The 23,455-nt window shown below is 35.8% G+C and overlaps 3 protein-coding genes across 4 annotated transcripts; 2 read left to right on the top strand and 1 right to left on the bottom strand.

The window, feature by feature from the left end:
* Window positions 1-544: 544 nt before the first annotated feature.
* LOC132172960 (uncharacterized) lies at window positions 545-5,660 on the bottom strand. 2 transcript variants are annotated; one of them, XM_059584529.2, is made up of 7 exons: window positions 5,066-5,660; window positions 4,154-4,353; window positions 2,111-2,396; window positions 1,909-1,994; window positions 1,702-1,793; window positions 1,414-1,613; window positions 545-817 (listed from the first exon to the last, which is right to left on the bottom strand). In XM_059584529.2, exons 1-7 carry the CDS (start codon window positions 5,369-5,371, stop codon window positions 773-775), a joined length of 1,215 nt encoding a protein of 404 aa, XP_059440512.2. In that variant the 5' UTR covers window positions 5,372-5,660; the 3' UTR covers window positions 545-772. The 2 variants fall into 2 exon arrangements, with proteins under 2 accessions (XP_059440512.2, XP_059440511.2); XM_059584528.2 differs by lacking the exon at window positions 545-817 and having other exon boundaries at window positions 838-1,613.
* An 18-nt stretch (window positions 5,661-5,678) lies between these two features.
* Window positions 5,679-7,447, top strand: LOC148587965 (uncharacterized). The gene is made up of 2 exons (XM_088513527.1): window positions 5,679-5,765; window positions 6,665-7,447. The coding sequence occupies exons 1-2, from the start codon at window positions 5,679-5,681 to the stop codon at window positions 7,445-7,447; spliced, it is 870 nt and encodes a 289-aa protein (XP_088369653.1).
* Window positions 7,448-16,570: 9,123 nt separating this feature from the next.
* On the top strand, window positions 16,571-21,295 carry LOC132171997 (nicotinamide adenine dinucleotide transporter 1, chloroplastic). The gene is made up of 9 exons (XM_059583415.2): window positions 16,571-17,030; window positions 17,203-17,298; window positions 17,548-17,654; window positions 18,430-18,478; window positions 18,646-18,755; window positions 19,602-19,696; window positions 19,787-19,875; window positions 20,016-20,110; window positions 20,789-21,295. Exons 1-9 carry the CDS (start codon window positions 16,961-16,963, stop codon window positions 21,023-21,025), a joined length of 948 nt encoding a protein of 315 aa, XP_059439398.2. The 5' UTR covers window positions 16,571-16,960; the 3' UTR covers window positions 21,026-21,295.
* Window positions 21,296-23,455: the final 2,160 nt, after the last annotated feature.

The raw sequence follows: 23,455 nt of genomic DNA, 5'->3' as shown, positions 1-23,455 counted from the left end.
AGGTGTAATTTGATTGTAAACTTATTTGGCCCCTACCCATTAGAAAAAATTTTTGAATTAAAGAGATGAGTCCGGACTCACGCTGCAAAGTGCAAACCAATCTGCAACCAAATTCTTTGAGCATCTGAAAAATGGAGGAGATGGACGAACATGTTTGCCTGCAAGCTCACGTTTTCCAATCTTCTCACCAAAAGAAAAGCCAAACCAGTTTCTTGATCTTCTCACCTTTTTTGATGAACCCAAGTTTCTCCAAGAGCTGGAGTTGGAACTCAAGTTTCTTGATGTTGAACCAGATGAACCAGTAAAATTTACAAGGAAACCCACCCCAAACGCTCAAGATTCACGTCCAGCTTTCACATCAGTCACCATATGTCTGAAAACCACAAATTTGTTTTTAATTTTTTAAGCAACATGAATAATGAATATGCCATCTCCCATTATAAAAATCTGGACTTTATTTCAAATATTGCTATGTTTGTATCATTTTTTCGGTTTAAAAATTGATTTTATAAATCAATGTCATATATAATTTTTTTGGGCCCTCCTCATTAGAATCTCTGGCTCCATCTCTATCTTCAACCGATTGAATTACCCATTGGGCAGAGTGCAATTTTACCTAGACTACAAAAACTTTTTGGCGGGCGAGGGGTCGTTTACCCCTCTCACCACCCTCCGGCTCCTATGCCAGGGGCAAAGTTAAAGTTGTCTGCCACACTAAAATTGGAGGTTCTGCTTACATTCTGGCAAGTGGCCAATCCAACACCCTTCGGACTTACATTCTGTGGAGGAATAATAAGTATAGGAGCAGACTGCAAAGCTGCACAAATAATGCAACAATTCAAAAACCCTGATAGATATCTCTTCTGGAAACTGTATACTGGTATGAGTGTACACGTGATGACAAGAACATAGATTTTCCCAAATTTTCATCACTATTTTTACATGCTTGTCAAAAAAAATCAGTGATGGGGTCAGTGAACCCCCAACAGAGGGATATCGTAGATTACGAGATGGTCCCTCCCAAACACAACAAAACAAGTGAGGCCATCCCATCCCAATGTGGTCTGTATCGTTGTCTTTCATGCCCTGCCCAAATACAATACAACAGTGCCCTTCGTGCACCTGCAGACTTCTAGTTGAATAACCAATTTCCTTTCCCTTACTGAAGCCAAAAGTTCCTCCTTTTTTTTTTCTCCCTCTCTTTCAACCTCTTGTCAAAAGTTCTGCTTCTGAGTCGAAACTTAAATAGTTTTATGGATCACAATGCTGAAAATCAAGCATTACTTAGGAGGGTTTTTAGGCTAGGGCATTTATCTTCAATCACATCCCATTCCAAAAAACGACAACTTGGAACTTTTATCATCTCCATTGTGAGTTGTGGGAAACAAAGAACTGAAAATCAGGAAGATTAACCTGCAAACGCCGGAGCCAATTGTCAGCAGCCTGCAATAGAGAGTTTGCTTGCTGACATTCATAGGCTCCACTGGGGGTCAAAATGGAACCTCTTAACTTATAGGATGCGAGGCCGAAAACAGGCAAAGAAATCTTTGAAGATGCATCAACTCCATAGACCATCCTGCCACTTGAAGCATGAAACTGTGGTTGATTTTTGACTGCACCAATTACAAAAGAAATGATAAATAAAAAACATCACTTGTATGATAATAAATGATAATAACAGAGATATGGTGAGATATATACTCCTGGAGTTTGTCGATAAGGAATGGAACGTAAGAAAAGATGCATCCAGACTTTGTAATGTTGGGCCTACAGGTATTCTATATATCGGATACCTGGAACCAGGTTTCAATTCATTAAAGAGGCAAAGGCCAGTAACATTAGGGACTAGACAACTCAGTCACCATACTGACATCCTGTACTCAAATAAGGCAGAACAAGTAAACATACCAAGCCACAGAAAGCCAACTTGCAGGCAAAAGATCACAGCTCTTGTACAACCTCAGCTCTGGAAATTGAGATGCAAGATTTGAAACCTGTGGATGTAGGTGGGAGCAGGGTCAGAGTAAGATCCAACAAGCACCCAAGTCAGGACAAAGCAAATGAATGAAGAGAAAGTTCAATACACAAATCTCAAAGAAAATGGACTCGCCTTGTCATACAAAGGTGGGCGATGATGTGGTTGCTCTTGTTCAAAATATTCAAATACAAGCGGCCCAGGTGAGCTGCAAACCTCAGCTTCATCACTGGATGAATTAAGAGGAGGTTTATCTCTCAATGTAAGTCTGCTCATTCTTTGGGAATTTAAGGTCATAGGGTTGTGTGGACCCCGCATTCCATCAACAACACTTTTGGCTCGCCTTTCTGCTTCACAATCACTGCTGCCAGCACTACTTGTCTCCCTTGAAGACTCGGCATCACTGTCCTCACCAGGCTTCCTGGTAAAACATCAAAACAGACATCCACAAGATATAATGAAGACAAGTCTTACAACTCTAGTTTACTAGACCCGAGAAAAGAGAAGAAAAGAAAAGAAGCTGCCTACAAAATGTCTGCAAAGGCACACGAGTGATTTAAGTAATGACTTCCATGAGCCCATCTTTCTCTAAGTTATTTTATCTACATAAACAAACTATAGAATATGATCAGTCCTTCTCTTCTTTCTTTTGTCTCGATTGACAGCTTTCTGAAGCATTGACTTGCAACATGGTTCCTAGATGTTCTTTCTTTTTATACATTGAGGTGCATCTATCAATTCTAAGGTGCTTTAGTAAAAAGCTATTACTGTTAATAACAATTTTCTCCAAGTTCTATCAAGTAAAAGAAAATCTTCTCATCTAAAGCCCCAGTAAGTATGCAAAGGATTAGGCTCAACCATATAATAACAAATAGTAGTGGCTCATTAACATAAACACTCTACTGGCATCAATCTTACCATACGATAAGTTTCTCAGATGTTAAATGAGCCCCAATAAGGACATCAATAATCAAATTTATTTTATTCTGAACCAACACGTTAAGGAAACTTGAAAACTAAATGATATAGACAAAAAATTAGCAAATCCTTTTAATGTATTCATGCTAATCTAGCATGTCATATCTAACATAAGTGCTCTAATGCGCATCAATTTGGAAAGAGGCCAATATTGATACCTGCAATCCTAAATCCCAAAGGTATGAAGGTCAAAAATAGCAAGTACTGGAGTAGTCCTCCAATTATAATCTGAATATGCAAAAGGCTCGATCTAGCAATACCTAATGCATAAGGAAGTGCTAAAACTACAAACAGCTAGGAATTAGCTTGTACATGATTATAATCACAGAAGTCAAAGAACCTCTTGAACAGAACACTTACTGCAAAGAATGTGGACACGTTTCTCTAGAATTACTAGACCTTGTTTACTGTTCGGCCATGGCATGATACCAGTCCATTGCCCACAATCTCAGGTTCATTTCCAGGTATAGGTTTAAGTAAAAAGCAATACTACACATACTCCCACTTCCCTACACCCATTTCTTCACACTCATAGGTAGCTTTTAAAACCACCATTGGATTAAAATCTAATAAATATCCATCTCATATCCAATGATGGTTTTAAAAGCCACCTATAGGTGTGGGGAAATAGGTGTGGAGAAGTGAAAGTAAGTGTAGCATTACTCTTAAGTAAGACTAGCTAGTCTCCCCGAAGGAGGTTATCAATTACTTCCAATCTTCCATAAAATTTGAGCATATATTTGGTAATGTTATATTTTTCTTCTTGTATAAGTTTGAATACTACTATTATGGTCCTAATCAAAAGACAAATTGAACCTTTTCAAAGGATAAATGAGTATTCACTGGTGTCCACCTAGTAATTATTGAATAAAGAATTAAAGTCACTTAAACCTAGCTCTCTCAGTTTATCTTGAAACCAAGAGGAAGGAAGCATGTTACTCTAAATGGATAGACTTCAACGAGCAGCAAAATCACCAGGAAAAAAGCAACAAAACAAGTAGAAAGAGTATTTGCCACTTTACCTGCCCAGTATCTCACCGGACCAAATCAACTAAAGTAGAAATGAAATATATTACACAAGAACAAGATAATAACCAATCCTTTAACAATTAATCATTATCCATATAGCTGTTCACAGAGAGAACAAGAATATAATAAAAGGCTAATTGATTTAGGCAAAGACAAGGAATAAAAGCTCACCTCAGCCTATGTGGGTCTGTGTACAATTGTATTCCTGACAAATATGGGACATAGTACTGTTTAACGGAGTCGTTGCCATTCAATAACAGAGGCACCCCAACTCCATACACACTCCACTCTCTGAAAGACTCCCAAAGGTCACCAAGACTAAAAGATGGATGTATATCAGCTTCATGAGTTCTCCATCCCTTCCCTCTTGTCTGTAGACTCAAACAGCCACCAATTAAAACATATGCAATGATGCTCGTTGCTGAGAAACCACAGGAAATATTTTTTTCTTATTTTTAAACCAATGTGAATATTAGATTTTCCTTTATTTACAACTTAAGAAACAAAAAGCCCAAGTTCCCAACTAGAAGAGACAAAATCAACTAGTTGGCTTGGCTTTTAACAGAAGACATAACCCTCTCCAAGAATATAATTAAACAAGTAAACCAAAACACAAACATGGCAAATATAATGCTTTTTTCAAATGCTTAAAATAAGTACCGAAATGAAATAAATGAAAATTCACTCCCATAACTTTTCATTAGCTCAAGATATGGCAAAACCTAAGGCTCTGCCTAATCTACGACAAATGTAGGTACATAAATGTAACTAACAAGTTCAATTCTGAATATTGCACTATCTTAAATGTTTGAACACTACACTAACTACTTGACCAAGTATAACTGAACAATTCATACGTTTCTGACCCACCAAGAAAGAAAATCATCGTTTAAGTAGCACATACCACATAATACATATATCACTCAAAAAAATCTATTATTTATCTCTCTTTTCTCAGTTTTCTCCACAACCAAACAAACCCAACAAGAAGAAACTAGTTAATTTGGAATCACATAGCAACATTTTCGTTCATTTTCTTATAATTTCTCGGCATACAAACAGACCCATGAAGCTGTACACTACCTCGGAGAAGAACTGAGCTGGGACAAAGGGAGTGACCGATTCCATAACCCGATCCAAGTTGGTCAAATCGGCTTGTCTCGGGGGAGAGGACGAGCAGGCCGAGTTGGGCCTCGACAATGTCGACTCATCCGAGTCGGTCCGCGTCTCGGACTCACCCGATTCGACCCAGTTCTCCGACTTCACCGCCCTCCGGAGCTGCCTCTGCTGCTGCAGTAACAACTGCTGTTGCCTCCGAACTGGCGGCGGGTTGTAGAACCGGTCCGAGCCGTGTGTCCTGGTCAAGGCGAACCCGCCAGAGTTGGACATTACCGTAAATTCACTCAAACTTGAAGGATCAAAAGGATATAGTGATCAGAGACAGTGGTTTGGGTTGAGAATTCAGTTGCTTTTTTTTTTTTTTTACTCTCTGGGACGATTACGAAGATGGTATTTTGGGGGGTTTAGAAAAGATTTTAGGGGATAATCTCAGATGGGTCAGAGAGAAACAGCCATTTGAGTGAGCTAGGGAGAGAAAGCAACTGAGTCTGTGCGCAAGAGACTGAGAAAGGCAACAAGTTTTTGCGAGCGAGGAGTTTGGTGCAGCTGTCTGACCTCTGTTATGATTTGCAGCAAAATGGCCAAATTGGCCTCCGCCCCCTTGGCAACTCATGTGGCCTTTACGGTCGACGACTCCAATTCTAAGCAACGTGACCGTCACACGGTTTTTCGTACATGCTTGATGTTTGGCCTGACGTCACACGAGTGTAGTGTCAATCTCCCTTGAATTTTGGGGTGAGCAGATTAACAGTTTAACGCTTACGTACTGCTTATCGATCTCACGAAATCGTTACTAATTGACAACTGACTTTCGGCGGTTGGTAGGTTGTATAAATTTTTTATTGTCACTTAACCGACTTAACTTATTTTTCAAGTGAATTTTAAATTTTATTTGGTAACTATATTTATTGTGTTTGTCCAACTAATTTGTGATTGTCATTTTGGTCCGTCATCGATAAATTTACTTCTTCCTTTTTTTTTTCATTTATAAAACATATTTTTTTACTGATTCTGAAGTTATTTTTAATTATTTTTTTATTAATCTTCTTCTTGTTGAAACTAAAGTCAACCACATTTTATTGGTATTTTGTCCACCGTGATTGTTATATGATGTCGCAATTAAAATTAGTCATAATTTTATTTTTAAAATTCTATCCAATTATTAATTTTTATGGTCACATTATCAAGTTGTATAACTATTATATAATAATTTATTAAATAGCATTACTCATTTTTTCATAATTCTCAATTTACATGGAAAAGGACTAATGGTAAGACTATTAAAGAAGAAAATCCATTTTAAAATTTTATTTATTGTATTTAATGTTATTTAAAAAATTTAAATGATGCAACAATATAATTATCATGTCACAACCTATATATTATTAGATGTGTAGAATCTAACTTGGACCATAAAATAAATTCTAAAATAGATTCTTTCCATTCTAATTGAAATTGAGAGGATGTTATTATTCCTAATTACTACTATATGTTTATTATTCTGTGTTTTCCTTTTACCATCAATAATGAAATAATTATTGATGGTACTGCCCTTCTTCTCAGGATGTTTGGAGTGTTAGTGGGAGTAAGCTCCAAAAGTGCAGATCGGGTGGTGACAATTTTTGTGAGTTGGTGGAACATCTGATGGGGACAGTACCGAGAGAAGACCTGGAGCTGTTTGCTATGGTAGCAAAAGGAATATGGAAACGACGAAATGATGTGGTGCACGGGGAAGTTTTTTCACACCCTAGTGTTGTAGCAAGGCTAGCCATTGATCAGCTCCAACTATACCGTAAGGTGAACGAGAAACAGGGGGAAGCTCCTGATTGTCCTATGCCGACTCGACAAAAATGGGAAGCTCCACCGGCAAGGTATTTCAAAATTAATTGGGATGTTGCTATCAACGAAGGTGAGCAAAAAATGGGAGTGGGGGTTATCATTCGAGATGAAAAGGGCAACACCATGGCAGCTTTAAGTGAACCTGTAATGGTAATCCATGAAACTGCCTCAACTGAGGCAATGGCTGCTCTACGGGCTGTGGAATTCAGTAAGGAGGTTGGAATTTTTGATGTGGTACTCGAGGGGGACTCGCTGCAAGTGGTGAAGGCGATCATTGATCCCCAAAAAAGTTGGCTACGATATGGGCAGATTATTGATGATATCAAATGGGTTTTAGGGTCTCTAAACAGATGGAATGTTAGACATGTGAAGAGAGAGGCCAACATAGCAGCCCATGGTTTAGCCAAATTTGCAAAAAGGACTTCAGAAACTCATGCTTGGGTGGAGGAGCATCCTAGTTGTATATCAGATATAGTGATTTTAGAGCAGATGGCTCTATCTTTGTAAGGCTTAGGCCTGATTTTCCCATTTTATTTGAATGAAGAGATTACCATTTCAAAAAAAAAAATAATGAAATAATTAAAAGATAAATATTATTTTGTATTTTTCGAGCATACTCACCTAATGACTAATGTGTCATGCTCAATTAGTCCCCAAGAGGTAGCTCATGCTTAATGAAGTGGGGGTCACTAGTTTCAATCTCCCTCCTCTCTCTTGTGCGAACATGTCAACAAAAAAAAAAAAATGCCATGCCCAATTCACCTTAAGATCAATCTTAATTAAAAAAATAAAAATTAAAAAAATTAAAAATTAAATAAAAAAGAAGAAAAGAGGTGAATTGAACATGCCACTAATTAAAAATGAAGAATAAAATAGTGGGGGTTCTATTAACCTATGTGTATTATTAAAGCCTGATAAATGCGTGTTTAGTCTATCTATATATGTAGTGTTAGTGTGACTATAATTTTTTGTCGTTGCTTGTATTAATATATTTATCTTTTGCGTGAAAAGAAAGAAAAGCACAATTTTTTTTTTCTTTGTATTTTATATTTTGATTGTGGCATCGTAAAAGTTAATCAAATATAAAGTCTAAATATGTAATAAGTTATATTCAATGCTTGATTTATGTGTTTCGCATTACCCATGGGTTTTGACTATAATGGGTGGTATATTTGGCTAACAACTTAGAAAAATGATGTGAAATTTGATACTCTCATGTTTAAATATTGAGAAAAACATTTAGTATGACCATCCTGATCATACCCATTTTACAGTCGTCAATCAATAAGTTTATAAGCAACACATAAGTAAAAATATTAAAAAGTGTACAAAAAGAAGTTTGACCAAAATACACTAGATTTTAAGGTGATAAAATCCCTAAAGGGTTAACCTTTCACTTCTAGGTTTTAGTTTTGAATCAAAAAAAAGAGTTTTGAGACATTAGAAACGGATTTTAAGGCATTATAAACAGGTTTTGAGGCGGGTCACAGCCGGTGGGATTTGAGGCGTTCACCACCAGCCATACCCGCGTGGGTCTAGCCTGGGTCTTGCTGGCTACGGTTTTTTTTTTTTTTTTTTTTTTTTTTTTTCTAATTTGGTGTTATTGTTCTCACTTATTTTTTGTATTTTTCTTAAATTTATAATGTGTCACATAGTAATTGGAAGCTGTAAAATAGGTGTTATCAGGATGGATCTGACAATAGAGGCTCTAGTAAATATTATTAAGATAATATCAAATGAATGGGTTATTAATAAATAAATAAATAAATAACGGGATGAGACTATTTCCACATCACAACCTCTTTAAGGGTATTCACATTTCACAGCTTAATAAACCTTTCAATTTTAATTTAAACGAATAAATAAAAAAAGAAGTAAATAAATAAAAACCTTTCAATTTAAACAAACATTTTACCTTTTTAATATCCGTTGGCGGCTTCATTATGATTGAATTACTTGGTGGTTTTTCCATCAATATACTCGATCGATTGCTTTGATATTATAGAGGCAACAATAAGGACAAAGTTTCCCACTAATTTAGTTTAGAATAATAATTTTTTTTTTGTTAATTTAGTCTATTAGATTGATGTTATTCTTATATTTTTTAACAAAACATTTAATTTTTTTAGTAATACTATATACTATATTCAAAGGTTAATTGAGTTGTCGGTCAGCATTGTGAAATAAAAATGTATTTCTAACATTACTCTTAATTTTACATGTAATTTTAAATTGCACCTCTCGGACTGTGGGGTGGAAGTGGAACTGCATTGAGGCCTCAATGTATTTTTAAAAGTATTTTCATAATCATTTCAAAATCCAAATTTTGCCCCCCCTTTTCTTAAAATTTTTACACCATACCTAATTTCAGTTCCACCCACCACCCTAACCAGACCTTGTGAGCAAGGTTTTACCGTTATACGGTCATAAATACACTTTAAATTAATCAGTAGTGCTAATTGTAGAGCACATTATGTGAAGAAAAGAAAAAAAAAAAAGAATTGAATAACTTCACTTAGGATTCTTAAACTACTACACGTTTTGAGAAGATCTTCTAAATTTTAGAAACTATTAATTTCACTTTCCTGAACTTTCAATTTGATGCAATTGACCTCATTCGTCAATTTTTGCTATTAAACCCTAATAGAAACTAATACAAAGACTAAATTACTCTTCAATTTTTTGTTTTTTGTTTTTAATTTTAAATTTGAAATATAGAAGTTTGAGGGGTATAAATTGACGAATGGGGGTATATTCCATCAAATCGAAAGTTAAATGGGTAAAATTGAGAGGTTTTAAAATTTGTTTTTCAAACCGCGGTAGTTCAGGTTCTTTGTGAAGGGGTGGGTGACTTTAACTAAAACCTAAACCTAAGGCTGTAAAAGTCAAGCCCATAGTCTGAAGCTTCGTCTACTGTTGAACCATTGGTGTCAGACGCCAAGGACTCAATGGCACCTGCAGAGCAGGCTGTAGCTAGCTTCCATGCCTCCACGTGAAGCTTCACCAACATTGAATTCCTTCTCCCATTTTCATGTGCTTCCCAACCATTCTTCATCAACCACTTCATCTGGGTTCTCTCAAATCTTAAATTTTTTTCATGCTTTGGTGTTGGATCACAATCAGCTGCAAGTTCTTGTTTTGTGATTCTGCAGTTATTGTTTCTTTCCACTAAAACAACAAATCTTTTTCAATGCTTTTGCGGTCTAGGTTGTCTAGTTAATATTATTTAACAAATTAATATCTAATAATTGAAATATCATAGATATATAAAACAAGCGTTACTCCTTTCAAAATCATGGTCCACACACCTTCACACTTTGAAGACATGCACCGACAGGTAAGGGTATTATGGGAACTGAGACAACGAAGGCAAGAACAATGGCATGGCCCATGATATTTCCACTAGCAGCCAGTAAAGCTAATTGTAGATGTTAAAATGTTGACACGTTTTTTTTAAATTTGAGTACTAAACTCTTATTAAAAAGAGTTAAACAGTGAGTAATGGACTATATATCACATTACTCCAATCAAAACAACAAAACAAAATTTAAATAAGAAGATATATTCTCCATATTTTTAGAAAGAGAATAACTTTAATTAAGTTGTAATATAAACTATGTATTTTGCACCCTCTAATAGGAAGTAAACATTTCAACTTGAAATTCCAAAAAATAGTATAACTCTTCACATCAAATAATTTTTCTTCTCTCATAATTATCCTACATTAAAACCCTAGAAATAGAGTAGCGTAGAGAGAGCATAATAGAGTGGGGGGAGGGAGTTACGACTCCCTCCTCTCCGCCCCTTTTCTCTTTCCCCCTTCCCCCTCCATTTTCCTGACTCCACCATAGATCGATCAGGACGCATGTGTCAATGGTCCTCATGGTGCTTTTTAGCGGCGCGTGGTTGACCGGCGATGGCGCGGGGAACATGAGATGGAGTTGGGTTTTTGTTATTGTATTTTCGTTGATTTTAAATAAGAATATATTCTCTCTAGATCAACTTTTAGAAATGATCTATGAAATTTCGGTCGGTCTTTTGTTTTCTTATATTTCATTTTCTGGAAGCAAACTATAGACCGGTGATGGAAGAGTTATCAAGCATAAAGAAGAATTGTCACTATGGTAAAGGTAGCGAAGGTGATTGCGATTGATAAAATACTAGTAGCGGAGATAAAAAAAAAAAAAAAAAAAAAAAAAAAAAAAGCCAGGGAATCAAGAACTTGGCTGCGAATAGAGACATAATTTGCCAAAATTTGTTGCAGATCTGAAACTGATTGAGACGGTGACTTTCCATAGATATTGTCTTATAATAGCTCGAGAGGCTATTGTGTATGTTATAGATAATGTTTGAATTGTGAAAATTTCAAATTATATCTAAAAATAATTTTTTTTTTTTTTTTTCTCTTGCCAAAATACCTTATAGACAAAATATTCATCGATAAAACCACATTATTAGTTGGTTTTGGAGACTCAAATGTTGAGGGCTTGAGGTAGGTGGGGATTCGGTGGTGGGTGTTACCGTGTTGGATTAGACCGAATGAAAAAGTCAATGAAATTGATTTGAAATTAAAATACATTGTTTTTATCTCTATAATATTTGATATTAATTTTCAGCTAATGCGTCAAATTTTTACATCATATCCTAATAGAAAGGACTCTAAAAAAGAAATGGGAAACATTATTATGTAATTAATGATCACTGTAGGGCTATAATTGTCCTATGATAACTCGACAAGTTAAAAAACAATCTACTTCGTGAGCTTCTCTACAGGCCATTTAAAAGCTTCTCTAACTGAATTTTTCTTTGTATTTATTAAATTTTGGACCGAATTTTTTTTCAAACTAAGTTGAAAGAATTTTTTTAAAAATGACAAGTGTCCATTTCTTTTAATAGCATGTAAAGATGCACATGATTTTTTGATAAAATTTATTTCAATTTTGTCCCTACTATTAAAAAAGTATGTGATTTTCACATGCTCAAAAGACACATATTATTTTTATAGATTGGGTTAGAATAAATTCTTCAAACACAATTTAGAAAAAAACTCTACGGTAGATTTTTCAATTTATTTTGTTTACCTAAAAGAAAAAAGAATGGTGGTTGAAAATTTTATAAAAATTAGTATCCTTTCATACTTAAAGAAAGAGAGAAAAGTAAGCTTAAGAGCTTTTGCGTAAGGGATTGGGATTTTAATGAGAAGTTGATTAAAATAATCATATATTCAACCTAATTGCTTTATGGATTAAAATTTGTGTCGACATCAAGGCCACATTTGAAGTACAAGAAACCCTAGTTGTTAGCGTCGTAGTCGGGATCGGCTCACCTTCGGTTTGGGTCATAGAAATTTTGATCAGTTTTGATGTTCAGATTTTAGCAATTCAGAGAGTAAATGTGAAAGCGTTTTTATATGACTCACATGTTTGAGCAGGTTTCAAATTTATTATTTAAATTGCTAACTACTACACATCAGTTTAGTAAACCTCTGTTAATAAAAAAGTTAATATTCCTAATATTTCTCTTAAAAGTACTTAAATCCCTTAAATTATAGAGAGAATCCTGTTAGTGCAAAATTTGAGAAACAAATTGTATAAAAAATAAAATGATAATTTTACCACTGAAACGGTGCCGGATATACCAGGTTGTTATTTGTTAGGGTTAAATACCTCAAACCCCCTAGGGTTTACTAACTTTATTTTTTTCCCCCTGTGGTTTCATTTTTATCACAGGACCCCCCTGGGTTTTGATAAAGGATCAAGTTAGTCAATTCGTTAGTTGACCGTTAGGACTGATACGTGAACCAATCAGATGTTGACACGTGGCACCTATTTAATTTTTTTAATTTTTTTTTAAAATTAAAAAAAAATGTATTTTTTTTTTAAAAAAAAAGAAAAGAAAAGAAAAGAAAAGGAAAAAACTGGGGGTGGCTCTTGGCCATTTGGGGGTGGCTCGGCCACCCCCATCTGGCCGGATGGGGGTGGCTTGGGCACCAGGGGGTGGCCGAGCCATCCCCAAATGGCCAAGAGCCACCCCCAGTTTTTTTTTATTTAAAAAAAAATTAAAAAAATTAAATAGGTGCCACGTGTCAACATCTGATTGGTCTATGTGTCAGTCCTAATGGTCAATTAAATGATGAACTAACTTGGTCATTTATCAAAACCCCAGAGGGGTCCTGTGATAAAAATGAAATCCTAGTGAATAAAAATAAAGTTACCAAACTTCAAGAAAGTATTTAGTATTTAACTCTATTTGTTAATTGACACGAGCGTAATTAATGACAAGTGATTAGGTTGACCGCCATTAATTCGAGACACTGACCCATCAATTACAATAAAGGATTCAAGAGTCATGTTGCGTGGTAGTAGTTGGCGTGTTGCGGCGTGTTGCATGCAATCACCAACCCATCCAACCATTTAAAAAAAAAAGAAAAAGTTGAAATGAATTAATTTAATTTATTCTATTAAATAAATGTTTTTTGTGTGTGGTTTTCACATATAATTTTAGTAAAATTGATGAAACATGTGAAAATAACGCGCTTTAGAAATTTAAATACATATGTCAATTTAATATATCAAGTTAAAAGAATTTTTTTCGTCTTAATTTTTAAGAGAACTTTATTTAACAATATATATATCGTTTGACTTTAGATTTATGATTGAATGTCAAACAAATATCAACTTTCATAACTTTAATTAATAGAATTTATTAGTTTATTACCTACACGTTTTTTTTTTTTTTTTTTTTTTTTTTCAGCTTTTCTTAATGAGGATAACTTCTATTTTATAAAAGAGTTGGTGTAAACCAGCTCTTGTGCCCACCAATAAGAATAGACCACCTAGAATTATTGCACCGTTTCAAATAGGCACAAAAATACCAGATTATATGGTTTTTCCATTTTTTTTTTTTTAAAAAAAGAAATTGCAAGAGGGTTGAGAGTAGCTACCCAACCCCTCTAGGATGGCCAACGAGCCACCTTGTATGGGCAGAGTTGGCCCGCGCGGGCCACCCAAGCAGATCTGGGATGGCTCTTCAGCCATCCTAGATGGGTTGGGAGTGGCTGCGCAGCCACCTCCGCCTATATGGGGTGGCTGCAAAGGGGCTGGGTTGGTGGCGAGCCACTCCTAGCCCTCTTGCAATTTCTTAAAAAAATAATAATATTAAAAAATGAAGAAACTTATATAATCTGGTGTTTTAGTGCCTATTTGAAATAATGCACTAATTCTAGGTGACTTATTCTTATTGGTGGGTACAAATGAGCTGGTTTATCCTATTTCTTAATAAGTCAATTGGCATATCTAACAAGAAAAGAATAGCCAAGTTACGTGTGTCTTCGCAAATGTTTAAGTAATGTTCATCATTTTTTTTTTATTCTTTTAAAATTGATATGAATTTTAAAATTATTATTAAATTTTAAATAAATAATTATTAAATTTTGATTTAATGATAATTTTAAAATTTATTTTAACTTTGAGAGGATGAAATTAATATGTACTCAATTTTGGTAAACAATGTTTCCAACAATGGCATTCTTTACAATTTTCGTATAATTTTTTTTTTTAATATATTTATAGTTAACAATTTTTAAAATATTTATATATAATGAATAACACTAATTAGATTCGCATATAAATTGAGTGATGAAACGTGAGAGTTGGACTTATAAATATGTGTTCTTTCTAAGTTCAAATACAGAATTACACGATATTTTTTTGGTGTTTTTTCTTTTAGATAAAACGAGAGATTATAACAAACAATAAAGGGCTGGACAACCAAACAATAAACCCCAAAGTGACCCATCAGTATGAGTAAACAAAAAGAAAAGGCAATGCATCAAATGAATGACGCGAGCATATGCTTTATTGGTACGAAGACCAAGAAAGTTGGCCACCAATTAAGGAGGTTTGTTATGTGTACCAAAAATGGTACACCCAAGACAACCGTTGCATCACACCCGAATGACAGCCATAACAACAATAAAGAAAACACTGAGGAATGATTCAAAGCCTATGGAAAGAATTTCCAACACAGAAACACAAGAAAAAACAACAAAATGCAAAACTTAGAACAAACTAGACACAAATTGCATCGAACAATGGAGGTGCATCGGAGGTGGAGGCGGATATGGATGAGGCGAAGCATTGCAGGTGCAGCATCGAAGAGGACAGCGCGTGGGCTGCACGCGCCTGCGAGTGAGATCTACTCGCAGGCGTGTGTTTATCACGCTTCGGCTCGTGGACATCTTATGGGGGTGGTTCTGGCAGCAAACACCTAGGAACAAGGTGGAGACATGCATGTATGGCGGTGGCTTCTTGAAATGCATAGATCGGATTTTAAAAAAATCAAATCTAAAAATTCCAATAAGGGAGCCGATTCGAAGCTATGAGTCGTCGGTGATGCCAATGAACGATGGATTCACAGAGGAGGATTGGACGATGCAGTTATTGAAAAAAGAAAATATGACAAAGACATGTAAGATAAGGCTTCCAAAGAAGCAGATAGAGCCTCAAAAGAGATGAATTTAACCTCAAAAGTGGCGAGAAGGATAGGGAGAGGTAGAGGGAGAGGGCGGGAGGGGGAGGAGAAGGAGAAGGAGAAGGAGAAGAAGGAAGGAGCCAAGGCTCCCTCCTCCCATAGCAGTCGTTGGAGGAAGACTATGAATTTTTGAGGAGAGAGAACAGAGAGAAAAGAGAAGAACCGAGTTTTATCTCGGAGGCCCGCGTTTATCTGATATTTCTAAGGTTAGTTAAGCAATAGTCGGATAAGATTCAATTACCAATAAATTTTCACAAACATGTTATGTTAACAAAAATATAATTGATAGCACGCTGATAGTCTAATCAAAGAGACCCGCAGAGTAATACAAAACATGCTAAGTTGATTCGTCGGAGGTACTAGCGAGGAGCACTCTGATGTTTAAACAACTAAAATTATTGAAGGGAATAGAAAACAAGAAGGCGACGAATGACTTAAAAACTCATTAGCTACAATGGACTCCTATTTATAGGGGATAGCATAGCAATTTAAGCTACGTGGGATCATCCGGTTGGGGACCAACCTGTTAGTGCAAACTGTCTTGCTTAGGCGTTCGACTTCCTATTAATATTGACTGTCCCTCTTGGGCATCTAACCTCATGGGCGCGAAACATACATAGTTGTTATGACACCGATAACGGGCAACAAATATTTTTCTTCATAAACTGTTGTCACACTGATCTTACTGTTTTTAGTAACAAGTCTTTATGGGTGTTCCTTTTATTTGTTGTAATAGACAATTAAGAGTTACAATTTTTTCACAATGCACTTAATAAGCTGGGAGCTGCCGCTCGACGACTCCCTTAGGGGGGAGAGGGGCCAACCCGACAACATTGGTTGTCGGCTGTTGACGGGCACAACCCAACTTGGAAAATGGTATCACCAATTTGTTAACAAATTAATTTAAAATTCATATGACATACGATATCATCGATGTCTTTAAGGTAGTTACATTCTAGTCCGTCGTCATGTTGTTCCCTGACTCTTTTTCTTTCTTCTTTGTATCATACACCAATCAATTAAATAGACAAATAATTCAAATTTATAAACAAATTAATCGCAAAGAAAATTTACACAAAAAAATTAATATAAATCCAAAAAGTCTACGCGGTTTCCGCTAAAAGAGCATCGTTTCACACGAGGGCCTGGTCATATTTGCGGCGACCCGTCCGGTAAAGACCTTTTGTCGGTGGTGAATTGGCGTTGATAAAGATAGGAAGGAAACTGCGAAGCCCAAACCCCCACGTGCGTGCCCGACCCGCTTTACCACCAAACCAATCTAAATTATTGAATATTTGTAATTTTGTAGAATATACACAATCTCATGGACGAACTGAGTTCTCGATCTTATCGCTGAAGCTGCGAAGCCCTAGCTCGGACCGGTTCGCTTGGCCATGCGACTCTGGTTCTCTACGATCGGCCGCATCCTCTCTAGAGAGGACTTCTTTGCCTCCGCGAATTCTCGGGATTCTCGTGCGAAAACCCGCGATGCCGGCCGATCCGCATGGCCTTAGTCCCAAGTTTCTCCTCTGCAACGCCGGCGCCGGCGCCGCTGCCGGTGCGTCTGATTTCTTCCCTCGTTCAGTTTTTGTTTGGTTCCTGAGAAAGTCGAGGAAAATAACAACGAGAGAATGTGGAAATTCTCGGTTTTACTCGGTCAAAGTGTTGAAAGCTTGAATTTTCCTTTTGTTGTTTATTTTCTGTCTGAAAAATTTTGGGGTTTGGCGCAGGGGCTATTGCTGCAACATTCGTGTGTCCTTTAGATGTGATAAAGACTAGGCTCCAGGTTCATGGGCTACCTCAGCTCGGCAATGGGAGTGTTAAAGGTATGCCCTTTTTCGCTTTGGGTTTGTGTCTGCCAATAAAGATTACTGTAGCATTTGGGGAATCACTTGGTATATTTTTTAGTAGTTACAAGGTGCACGTTGTTGCTGTTGTTGTTTTTTATTTTTTATATTTTATATTTTATATTTTATATTTTATATTTTTTTAAATGAATTTCATTGAGCATTATTGATGGAATTGTATAAGGTGGGGTTTCTATGATGTGACTTTCTTCTTTTTTGGTGGATCAGGTAGTGTTATAGTTGGTAGTTTGGAACAAATATTTCACAGGGAGGGGTTGCGAGGCATGTACCGTGGGCTCGCTCCCACTGTGCTGGCATTACTTCCTAACTGGGCGGTAAGTACTCTTTATGCTTTAGCTTTAGCCTTGTGGAGTTTTTCTTTTAGGTATTGCTTTTTCCTTTTTTAATTGGGTGTTAGTTGAGAAATTTGAGAAAATAATATATCTATAAGTTCTGCAAATTGTGTGATTCAATAATGCATTGAACTTGAGAAGCATAGTACTATCTGCACATGTTTTTCACATAGCTACCATATAGTACACTTGGTACACCATCTACATGAGAGCTATGTTTGCTCACTGGTTCAAAATTCTCACAACTTGGTCAAAGTTGCATTTTTTTCTTTCTTCCCATTTCAAGTTCGTACTAAAGGTAAGGGTATAATTACTAGCCTATGATAATTGAGTAATTCTTGAAGTCCCTCTTGTGTCCCTCTAAAAATGAGATGACTTTTAAAATCATTATTTGATTAAAATCTAATAATGATCAATCACAAGCCTAATGGTGATTTTAAGAGCGACATCATTTTTTGAGGGACATAAGAGGGACACAAGGACTTCTAGCATTACTCATGATAATTGTCTGAATACAACCGAGCAATGGAACTGATGTGTGCAAAGAGAGAATATTATTTGGTCGCTGTATAAAGAAACAGTGATCTGTGCATGAGCATCTTGTTTTGGGTTTTGGTTTTGATAGTTTCTTTTGTGGCTCCTAGATTATTCAGTCTGTCGCTCATATTCTGCCTGGCTTCTCTAGAGTCTGGAGAATCGTCTCAGTTCATTTAATTATATATATTTTTTGCATGACCCAGTATTGTACTTTTTGCAGGTTTATTTTTCAATGTATGAGCAGCTGAAAAGCGTTCTTTCTTCTGATGGTTAGTTTGTGGCCTATTTCTTCTGTGACTTGAAATGTAGGATAATTTATGGTCAAACTTGTCCCTAGGAATATATTTCCTTTTTAGTTTCCGTACTTGAACTTATTATCTTGTTGTACCTTCATGTTTAGTTTTTACTGATATTTTTGGCTGTGTTCCATGTGTAGATGAGAATCATCATCTTTCAATTGGTGCTAATGTGGTAGCTGCTTCCGGTGCTGGAGCTGCAACATCCATTGCTACAAATCCTCTTTGGGTTGTGAAGACAAGGCTTCAAGTGCGTCTCTCAAGTACCATATGCCTTCATTCAGCTGTAATCTAATTAATGTTATCACATATGATGAAAAGATACTAGGATTTGGGATTCTACTTAGCAAGCCATACAAACTAGTATTGATTTTTTTTAAGGATTGCCCATAATTTAGTGCTTGTTGTTTGCTGTATTGAAGAAAATTTTTCCTTCTTAGTGTCTCTCTAATTATTACTGATTTGAGCAGTTGCAGCTTTAGGATTATCTTTCAATGCTATCATACCATGCCACAACTAGAAGAGGAAGGAATAATGAACTTATTCTGTTATTATTGTAGTTTTATTCTTTGTTCTTTCGATGAATAATCCCATTAATTAGCAAATTCTTAGACTTGTGGTACAAATTGTTTAGGAATACTTCAAATATCTACCTGAATGATGTTTGTGCAAGATAACTGATTACTATGAATCAATCATAATAGAAAATGAAGAGTAAAAGTAATGAAGGTGGGAATGTAAGATTAGATGATTTTTGGCTGCACTGAAGGACCTAGACTGTACCACTGAGGAATAATTATATTGACAACAGAGCAGTTATGGGCAGACTTATGACGTTGATTAATTCTTGTCATGGATGGTCATCTGTTGAAGCCATATTTTGCAACTAAATAGAAAAGATTAGTGTTTGTGAAATTTTACATACCCATCCCTCATTTCATCATCATCATCATCATCATCATACGTTTTTCATTTCATTCTTATAGTCCAATATGAGTACAACCATTTGCTCATTTTCTGTGCAATGTTTTTTTGGGTTAGAGTTTGTGCATAAGGTGAAACCTTCAAGCATTACTTTGTCTCTTATTCCCTGCAGACTCAGGGAATGAGGCCAGGCGTAGTACCATATAGAAGTACGTTGTCTGCTTTGAGAAGAATAGCTCATGAGGAAGGCATTCGTGGGTTATACAGGTTTGTAACTTCAATCATTTATATACCATATTAGTCATCACAATTTTATTGCAAAAAGGATCTTAATGGTGCTTGTCTTGTTTTTAACAGTGGTCTTGTACCTGCTTTGGCTGGTATCAGTCATGTTGCTATACAATTCCCAACATATGAGAAAATAAAATTCTATTTGGCCAGTCGAGGTAATAGTCTGCCTGTTTTTAGTTCTCCTTGAACTTTTAAGGAAAATTCTCTTTTAGTCTCATGTACCTAACACGGGGAAAAAATCAATTTTGATTAGATGTACCAAAATATTCATTCTAATTTGATGTGATTGTATCAGATAATACGACGACGGATAAACTATGTGCACGTGATGTTGCTGTTGCTTCATCAGTCTCCAAGATATTTGCTTCCACATTGACATATCCACATGAGGTAGGATATCAAATAATGTTGAGGTGTAATTTAAATTTTTTGTGGTAAATATGTGGAAATTTCATTTACTTTAAGAATGTACTAGTTGCCAACTGATTAAATTCAAATTTTACTTTTACAAGCGATAGGGGCTAAATGTTGTTATTCTTAATTTCTTCATAAGTTGCTTGCCGGATCGGGCACCTTTTCCCCTAGTTATCACCAGAAAAGCAGAACAATGCTGTTTACTGTTAGAACAAATAACACCGTACCCCCTTATATTTATTATCATAATCATCATGGGTTTCTTACTTTCAATAAATCTATATTGGCTCTCTGAGTGGAGTAAAATTTTTATATCTTTCTATTGTAAATGCCCATGTTGTCATCTAAAGCATGAGAAAGGATGGTTTTACTTATACCAAGTATATCCCTTGCATAGTTTATCCTCCTCGGACCTGAACGTGGACTGGTTTTTATTTGTCATGCTTTTCGAATGATGAGGCTTTAACTAATTAGGAAACTCTATCTCATGTCATCAACTCTAGCCTAATCAAACCGACTTGGGGAGGGTACAACAATCCTTTACCACTCTGTTCTCTATTAGGGCTTACTACAGTTCCTTTGGTCGCTGCATATTCTCTGACTAAGTGATCATTGCAGCATATGTCATAATTAAGTCTCACATAAATTTTGCAGGTTGTACGCTCTAGGCTTCAAGAACAAGGCCATCACTCTGAGAAGCGGTATTCTGGTGTAACTGATTGTATTAAGAAAGTATTTCAGCAAGAAGGCATAGCTGGTTTTTACCGTGGGTGCGCTACCAACCTTCTGAGGACTACACCAGCTGCTGTTATCACATTCACTAGCTTTGAGATGATTCACCGGTTTCTTGTTGCTCTTTACCCTCCCGATCCCCAGCCTCACGCATTGTAAAGATTGATTGCACTGAATTGAGGATATAGGGAAGAAACTTGCATTACTACAGGCACTACTAAAGAGCCAACCTTAATGGTCTTGTTGTTGATGCAGTTTCTGATTTGTTTATGTATTTTAATTGATTTGGGTAGTTTTGAGCAACACCCATCATTCCCTCATCAAACTTCTATAGCATCAGAGGAGATTTGTGTTATACACCCTGATAATGATGAAAAGTGTTACAATGTAGTTCAATCAATACATTATTTTTCTCTGGGGACTGCTGAATGCCATTGTTCATTGAAATTGTAATTTACAATTTATTTGTTAATAGGCATCAATACTGGTATATTCAAGTGCTCTTTTTCTTTTATATCAAAGTAATTAGGACGAATTTTGTTTTTTCGCCCTTCCTGATTACATCTTTTTTGCTGGACTTGTTCGTCTAGATGTTTCCCTCATATACGTTTGAAGGCTGCCTAACTTTCTCTGACAACCTTCCTAAATCTCAATGGCAGCTTGCAGCTCTTGGTCTATTTATGCACAATGTTTTTCCCCGTTGGGTAGGCATTCTTTGAAGAGCAATGAATTCATTGAGCATTTGAGCTTTGTGATAGGGCCAATTCATATTATGTGATTACTAATCGCATCAAGTGCGGTTCTTGCGGTTAATCATTATCCACTATCTGTATATCAGGTTAGTGGCGTTTTAGGCATACTTTAGTCTTTTAGGCCTCTTTTAGGTCTCTTATTTTAAGCAATTTTGAAATTAGTTTGGACTTGTCTTGGTGTTTTTTTAAGCCCTAACATCACGGCATGGGTGTGAGTATGTGAGATACGAGATGAGAGAAAAGAAAAAAACTTTAACCATAACCCAATACCAAATCCATAACGACGTCATTTTGCTAACGGCATCAACATATCCGAATAGTAGATAGAGAATAAATGCAGATAGTAGATAATTACAGTTAATATCCGCGAATAATAGATAAGAGAATAAATGCGGATAGTAGATAATTAGAGTTACTATCCACACGCATGTAAACCCCGAAGTTTCTGGTGCTTCATATTGACATGCCACAGAATTCGAATATATGGTCCGGTACAAGAAGTAATTGGGCCATATTATCTATTATGCCTAGCTAGCATTACTGCAGCGATAGGGCCTATTTTATACACGGTTTTTTTTTTTGGGTTCTTTTCCCCTTTGAAAAGCAAGGAATTCATTGAGCTTTGTGATAGGGCTCAAAAACTGCCAAAAACGGGGGCTTTATCTCTATTCCTGAAGACTGAAACAAGAAGTGGGTGCTGAAAAGAATGTGGTGAATTCAGGTAAAAAATAAGGAAAGAATACTCTTTCAGCCCTCCGGCTCTAGTGTTTATCAAAGAGTAATATTACTCTTTACACCTATTCATTACACTCACATCACATGGACTAATGTGACATGTTTTAAGACTGATATGAATTGTGATAAATTAGTGCGAAAAATATAAGTACCATTTATCAAATCATTTTTTAGAGTTCAAAATCGATCAGATTGATTCTTAAGCAGTGACAGAACTATTAATAGACCAATGGGGGCTATGCTATGCCCCCTGTTTTCAAATTTTCTATTATTTTTATATTTTTTTGTCTGTTTATAAAATCGATATATATGTATTTTTAAGCTCAAAAATTAGGCTTGCCCATATAAAAAATAAATTTGACCCCTCCTTTATACTCTGTGCGCCCCATCAAATGAGAAATTTTGGTTCCGTCCCTGATATTTAAGGTTTGATCTATTATCAAATTACTCCTTCCGATTCACTCTCATTAATCCTTATCTTCCAGTGCTACTCAAAAGTAATCGATGCTGGAAAGTAAAATTATTTATTTATTTTTAATTGTGCAATATACATTCACAATCATATAACCCAATCATATGCACAATTTATCGTGCATTATATATATATATATATATATATATATATATATATATATATATATATATATCTTTTATTTTTTCCCCCCTCTTTTATTCTTATTTTAGCTCTCTCGGCTAGCCTTGATCCCTTGGCCTCTAGGGTTTGGGAGGTCGCTCATTGGGAGGTTGCATGTAGAAGCAACGACACTGAAGATTAACGCATAATCCCACTTCTGCGCCCTCCAATTTGCAAAGAGCCTTACACCTGATTAATTCCATCCCATCCTTTGTCCTGTTATTACATTTTCCCTTGAATCGTTTGTTTACTTCATAATATGGATATTTCCCCTTTATTCGAGAAGATTCATCTTTTGTACCTTTTACAATATGAGAAAGTTTTAAAGCCAATTTGACAAAGAAAGAAAGAAACGAAGAGAGATCGTTATTTGCTCAATATTCGGGTGGCTATTGACGTGACTTTGTGAGTTATAAAATCATGTTAATTCTATAAAATATAATTTCCAAAACATCGATACACATAACA

The sequence above is a fragment of the Corylus avellana genome, chromosome 1 (assembly GCF_965113065.1).
Source record: "Corylus avellana chromosome 1, dhCorAvel1.hap1.2, whole genome shotgun sequence".
NCBI classification, from domain to species: Eukaryota; Viridiplantae; Streptophyta; class Magnoliopsida; order Fagales; family Betulaceae; genus Corylus; species Corylus avellana.
Note: the sequence above shows the minus strand (reverse complement) of the source record. Positions and strands in the feature narration are given on the sequence as shown.